General features: G+C 36.6%; 1 protein-coding gene across 2 annotated transcripts; it reads right to left on the bottom strand.

Annotated features, from left to right (window-relative positions):
* Nucleotides 1-3,008: 3,008 nt before the first annotated feature.
* On the bottom strand, nucleotides 3,009-6,223 carry LOC137710930 (SWI/SNF complex component SNF12 homolog). 2 transcript variants are annotated; one of them, XM_068450096.2, is made up of 3 exons: nucleotides 6,094-6,223; nucleotides 4,029-5,826; nucleotides 3,009-3,441 (listed from the first exon to the last, which is right to left on the bottom strand). In XM_068450096.2, exons 2-3 carry the CDS (start codon nucleotides 5,585-5,587, stop codon nucleotides 3,372-3,374), a joined length of 1,629 nt encoding a protein of 542 aa, XP_068306197.2. In that variant the 5' UTR covers nucleotides 5,588-5,826; nucleotides 6,094-6,223; the 3' UTR covers nucleotides 3,009-3,371. The 2 variants fall into 2 exon arrangements, with proteins under 2 accessions (XP_068306197.2, XP_068306198.2); XM_068450097.2 differs by having other exon boundaries at nucleotides 6,059-6,206.
* Nucleotides 6,224-6,740: the final 517 nt, after the last annotated feature.

Raw genomic sequence — 6,740 nt, 5'->3', positions numbered from 1 at the left:
AATTATTTTATAAACAAACTGTGAGTACGAATAACGAGTTACAGCAACTACATTTTTTTTTTTTTTAAATACTGATTGATTTTGTTGCACATTTTATCCAAGTAGAGTAGGGACGGATTCAATATCTCTAGATGATGTAGACCCTAGCCACCTTTGAGTGGAGACCTCACAATTTTACAAACAATTTTTTATATCAACAAAATTTTGAAGTCCACATCTACGCATATATTATATAACACTTCCTCTTAAGTCTCATCTAAGCACTCCAATTGAAAAGGCACTACATAAGAATGTGCACGTTTTTTTTACTTCTTGTGTAGCCATGTTAAATTTGTTGAAATGCAAAAATGTCTTTAGAAATATGGCAGTTATAATTCAAGGTGAAGTTGCTTAACTAGACATCCTTATGGATAACAAGTATCCATTTTTTTAGTTTGAACTGAGAAATCAACTTCATTTGGTTCGATTCACTTAAAACATCCCAATTGTGTTATACTTAGTAGATCGGCTTAACCGGCTTATCATTTGGATTTTGGTAAAATCTTATAATCGGCAGCCTTACTTCGACTAAACCAATTCAAATAAATTAATTTCATTAGTAATTTCGAACCCTTCCCCTACCTTTTAATAATAATATTTAAAAAAACATATTCAAATAAATTTAACTCAAGTCCAACAACGCTCAAATCGATCAGGTTGGCTGAAGTCCCATACAAATGTACATCAATTTGATTTGCTACATATAATACATATGATAAGAAGTTGTTATTTCACACTTCGAAATATCTTGTACTCTATACAGTAAAAGGAATACACATGTGAAACGTGACTTCAAAGGACCAAAACTAGGGTTCCATGTTAGTATAGTATAGCAGACTAGACTGCATCTAAAGATGGTAAGTCTTTTCCAAAAGCAGGAGAACTCGGGTCAGGACATGAAATGTGATATTTATAGCTACAATACAATTTACCTGAGAAATTGGTAAAAGTAAACTACATACCCTAAGTTTTTTTCAAGTTCCAAAATCCATATTTACTAATTTTTAGCAAGCAGATGACTTAGAGCCTATGTGGAATCTTACGCAAATGCAACATTATTGCCTAATACACACACACACACACACACACGCAAATGCAACATTATTGCCTAACACACACACACACACACACACACACACACACACATATATATCCGCATATCCTTCTCAATTTTCGACCGTTGGATTGTTTGATTTGAAGAAAATCAATGGATAAAAATTAACTAAGATGTATAAGAGGTAAAAATGAATGTGTGAATAACTGTACCATATATATATTAACAACAGTCATCACATGCCTAGAAAGTGCCAATGAACAAGCAGCGCCACGTGGATATATATATATATATATATATATATATATCCGCATCCTCTGAATTCTTTTTAAATCTATTGCTTTTGAGGTTGAGTGATTAACAGTCGTTAATTGGTTTAAACTTCATGTGTTATGTGTATGTATACGTAAGTGATTGATGCAAATTCTAGTAGATTTCATACCCATAAACAATACAAAGTTGTGTACGTGCCACTTTATTCTTATCGATCGTGTGCATGAACAGTAAATTCTTTCGTTTTTGTTGGAGTGGAGGGTGAATAATTAGTAGTTGCTTCCATTCTTGTACCAATAAAATAAAAAAATAAAATAAAAAGCTTCCGCTCAACCTTGGTTTGAAATGTGCATGACATGTTTGTGTAGAAAGAGTACTCAATAAAATATGGGTCTCTTACGCAAGTACTATCTAAACTTGTAAGCATGTACGATACTACTACCTAAATTTTTATTTTTTATTTTTTTACTACCTGGACTCTCTTAACTATTAGAATGTACTACCTGCATTACTTTCTATCTATTTTTCCATTATAACATGTGACGTGTAGAGATATTTTCTACCATTAACTTTACAGGACTGGTTAGAATCAAATTGGCTCCAAAATAAAATTGCCTGGGTCAATATGGCGCCAAAGTTAGGGCTTAAGACAAACTCATTTCGGCAATTCCCTTCATAAGAGTTTGAAAACTACAAAAAAAATATTGAAAGTTCAGTGTAAATGAAATACTAGAATTTTGTATAATTTTCACTTCAACTCTTCAACAACCCATGCCAAAGTCAAACCCAAAATCAACTTCTCCCTTTCTCTTCATATTCTGTCTCAAGCGCCACTAAAAAACGCTTGCCTTTGTACAAATAAATTCCAACTATCCCTAAGAAGTGAATTGACAAAAATATATTTCCACGTTAGGGGTGCGTGACATATTTTAATAAAAAATAAAAGTTCAAGTGATATTTGTAAGTCTAATGAGAGCTACACACTAGTTTAGCACGTGCATGAGGGATTGAGATCATAAGAGTTTATGTATGACAACAGTTGTTGGTTATTAAGGAATGTATAAAGACTAAAAGTGCAATTGGTGTTAACCATTTTGACATGGATGCTTTGGATATTAGTGATAAGGGTTATCAAATTGATGACTTTGATAAGGATTACATGATGGGAAGTATCCTTATCAAAGAGCACTGTTTACAATATAAATAAAGGGTCTCTACTCTCGCACAATACGCGCAAACAGAAACATTAAGCCCCATTGATTGACAATGCATACAGATAGTGTTGAGAGGAGAAGAACCTTTATTTTCTGCTACTACGACTTTACAAGGTTAGTGGTTAATTGGATATACTGAGTTCTTTTGTTTCCGCTATATTTAAACTTACAATATTAACACACATACTTGCAAGTTCAGGTAGTACTTGTTTAAAACCCCTCAAAAAGTATAATCATATTTGGGCTTTATGGAAGGATCTAACAACATAAAAATGCTTATGGGTGGATTTGGCTAAAAAAAACGTAAACTTTCGTCTAGATCATAAAAGCGTTTCTTAAAAGACACATGCCAAATGCTTCCCAGCCAATCCGCACACACCCATTTTCCATGTCAGCACTTGAATGTTAAATAAAAAAGTTTCATCTTGTTTCTAATAAAATGAAAGTAATATATTTTTCTTCTCAAAGGTATCCAACAGGATCCTCTCCGTATCCTTTTGGTGAGGATCTTAAAAATCCGTAAATAATGGCCGTTCATCATACATCGTGCAGTCAGTTTTTATCAAGCACAAATTCAATAAAACTACAAAAAAAAAAAAAAAAAAAAAAAAAAAAATCGACCAAGGAGCTACTCAACATAGGCTTCCTGTCTACAATGTCGAATACTCTCTTAACCGAAAAGGAAAGAATTGGATTGAAGAAACGAAATAAAGACGATATCAAAACAACAGGATCTAGATATCTTTGTAATACACGACTGCCACTTATCGAGACTTCGGCAATTCTTTATTTCAAGTGCTTCCAGGAGCATCACTTCCGGCTGACTTTCGGTTCAGGTAACGAATAACAGCATCCTCAACCCTGAAAAAAAAAGGAACACCAAATTGGAAATTAATTGGGAGAACAACATGGCAGAGTCCCAAGTTTATACATAATCCCCTGAGCAACTAGTATTGTCTATATTTCATACAACATGAAAGTGCCGTAGATACTGCAATATTTGAGATTCCGTGGAATTCACGCATTTTCGTGAGAAACGATGAAGTTCTACTATATTTGATTTGCGAAATGTACGGAAGTTAACATCATAAGGCCTTAAAAATTGGTACGTTTTATACCGTAAGGAAAAGTGGCAGAGAACCAACAGAAAACCAATGTCTTTAATTGGACCAAGAAACTGTGGAAGTTCATCAAATAATATGGATAAACTTCTACTGCAAACTAAAAATTACTAGTATTCTACAGTCACTGAGCAAGGATCTTATCACCAACACAAAAGCGACGTGAACCTCGGGGTTCTGTATAGTTTTCTGTTTTATCCTTAATCTAATCAAACTGTATTTCGTTGGCCAGCTATTAACAATGACATGAAATTATTTTGAGCAATATGATCATACCATACGTGAAAAAATGGAAGGGAAGGCATTAAATGCCGAGAAGAAGCTTACCAGGGTTGATTATAGAAATCAGAACGGCGCTCCTTTTCCGCATTACGGCTAGCATCTCCAGCAACAAGCCTTAGATCCTTGCTCTGGGAAGCAATCAAGGTATTAATGAACTCTGCAGGAGATTGACTGAACCCAAGAAAGAAAGCCCGCCGCCGTCGATGTTCATGGATTTTTTTTATGGATGCACATATCAATTCATCACAAGCATCAATCTCTTTGCTCCTCTCGGTGCTTCCCAAGAATGCAGACATCTCCTTCTCTAATATCATGGGTACATCAACCAGTATATCATAGCAAGTAGTTCCAGCTGGACAATTTCCAGAAAGTTTTATCTTATGCTCTATATGTATAGGCTGTGGTGGCGTTAAATGCTGTGATATCTTTTGTGAAACCATTGAAAACTTCATCTTCTCTTCCCCAAAAATCTTCTGAAGTGGTGGATCACACACAAAGAACGTAGGGTCATTCGGGTTCTGCAACTTCCTGGCCTTGACATAGTGCCAAATAGCACCTATAATTCTGGGTCGGGTCTCTACCTCAATTCCCAGAACTTCATGGAGGGCCGGTGAAAGTTTGAATTTCTCAGGTACATAATTCATCTCTAGTCTTAGTATTGCAGTAAACTCCTTATCCCCTTTTCTTTTCACCTCAAAGCCGTCATGAAGAGCGGGTGAACGGGAACTTTCCCATAAAATCACTTGGTTATCTGGATAGAGGGTTTGGTCCAAGTATATGGTAACTTTCTTGAACAGGGATGAAAATTTTGCCCTTGATTTCGGTGTCAACCCAGCCACCACAGGATCCTGCCCGTCTTCCAGTAACCTCCCAATTATCTTAAGTGACCATGAAGGGGGTTCCGCATTTGTCTTCTCAGGATTTGTTTGTGTCTGATTTGCAAAGGTGTTGAATACATATACTCTAAGTGTTTTTTGAACACGGGGAGGACATTTAAGGGACTCCTGGATGTCCATCTTCTTCCTTGCCAAAGCAGCATCAACACGAGCTTCAAATTCAAGCAACTGAGTATAAAGACCAGATTCTGGCAGAAGTGCAGCCACTTTGTCCGGTATTTGTTTATCAGGTAGCTTTCGCTTCTTTCTACTAGCAGCAGGGGTGAGCTCCATGGTTTTAAATGGTGAACCCGTGTTGGCACTAGATGAACCTGGAGGCCGAGAAGGCGGCCTCTGGTTCGCCCGCTTAGCAGTTCCTGTGCTAGGCGTTGCCAAAGAGGGTGATGAAGCACCAGCATTACTAGTATTCGCATTATGCAACTGGGAACGTGACTGAGCTTGAGCTTGCAACTGAACAAATTGGGCATGGGCAGCTTGAGTTTGGGCTTGTGCGTGAGCATTCACATACTGCGCCTGCGCAAGTGCCTGTGCTTGCGGCTCAGATAACTGAAAGTGTCCCGGAAAATGAGCTCCCCCTTGTGTCCGAGGCTGCGATTGAGTGAGAAGATTAGGCTGGTGATTCATGGCCATAGGTTGCAGCACCGGCCCAGAATTGCCAAAGTGAGGTGGCACGCCCACATTCTTGGACTGATCATTATTATTATTCATCGTTGCGGTTATCAAAAAATCACAACCTTCAACACACAAAAACTATTCCATCAAAAACCCCGAAACCCTAATCAACCTCCGAAATCCTCAACTTCCAAACCCCAAGAACGAAATTAATCCCGGGTTTCGGCTCTACCGAGCTTTCTCCTTCTACCAAACAAAAAGACACGATCTTTCACCCATAAAGGCTTAAAGTTGCGCTGAAACTGTAAAGATTCAAGCTTCCAAGCAAGAACTTTCTGTAGAACATAAAACCCTAATTTGAGTAATTTCAGAAGCAAAACCCATAATTCATATATCAAAAGCAGCAATATTCAACCCAAATTTGAGCATTACAGAAGCAGCCAGTGAGTTCAAAACTTATGCAGGCTGTGTTAATACAAAGCTAATTATTATCTATCAGAATTAAGAAGCTAATCACGGAAAATTTAAACAATAATTAGGAATATTAAATCATACGACGATAATTACATCATCAAATAATTGACCATAGGACATGTAATTACTTGTTAGTAGCTTCTGGGGCTTCTCCTTCCCTCGCTCTCTCTGCTTCCAGATCGGCAATGGAGCTGAACCGGTTCTCTTTCCCTCTCTCTCTCTGTTCTTTGCGGTTTAGTTCACCTGTCGAAGTTACACAATTGCCCTTTTTAGTTAGATTAGCACGTGCTTAAATTTCTAAGAAGAATTTTGGAAAGGGCACATGCACTTACCTTATTTACGAGATTTCCAAAAATACTTTCTACTTATAATGTTTTTCTAGGATACACATCACTATTTGGTCTGAAATAATTAATAATTTAAATTTTTTATATAGAGATTTTATTAATTTTCAACATAATTGGATTGTGAATAAAAAATATGTTACTTTTAATTGAACGAATCGATGTCGCTCATGCCAATGATTGAGTACAAATCGTACGATGCATGAGCTCATAGACCCTTATGTGAACTTACCTACCGTAGTCTTCATACACGTGTCCATGTCCGCACCACTCCTTTATTTTCTTTTTGGCATATTTTACTAATTTCTTATTTTAAGCAGTTCCGCATTATAATGCGTAATCTAATATTTTTAGTATTTTCGTTTCTAGTTGATCCCTTGCTTATTCCTTTTTCTTTTTCCCAGGTCCGAACTTTAATTTCAAGTAAGAAT

Source organism: Pyrus communis, chromosome 6, assembly GCF_041283825.1.
Source record: "Pyrus communis isolate YQ-2024b chromosome 6, ASM4128382v1, whole genome shotgun sequence".
In the NCBI taxonomy this organism is placed as follows: domain Eukaryota; kingdom Viridiplantae; phylum Streptophyta; class Magnoliopsida; order Rosales; family Rosaceae; genus Pyrus; species Pyrus communis.
This window is presented reverse-complemented; position numbering and strand designations above follow the sequence as displayed.

What these genes read in the sequence shown, in the direction of transcription:
- LOC137710930 (XM_068450096.2), bottom strand. Translation starts at nt 5,587, where the DNA reads ATGAATAATAATAATGATCAGTCCAAGAATGTGGGCGTGCCACCTCAC. An exon ending in GATTTCTATAATCAACCCTG is followed by an intron (nt 3,442 to 4,028) that starts GTAAGCTTCTTC and finishes TTTTTTTTTCAG; the next exon opens with GGTTGAGGATGCTGTTATTC.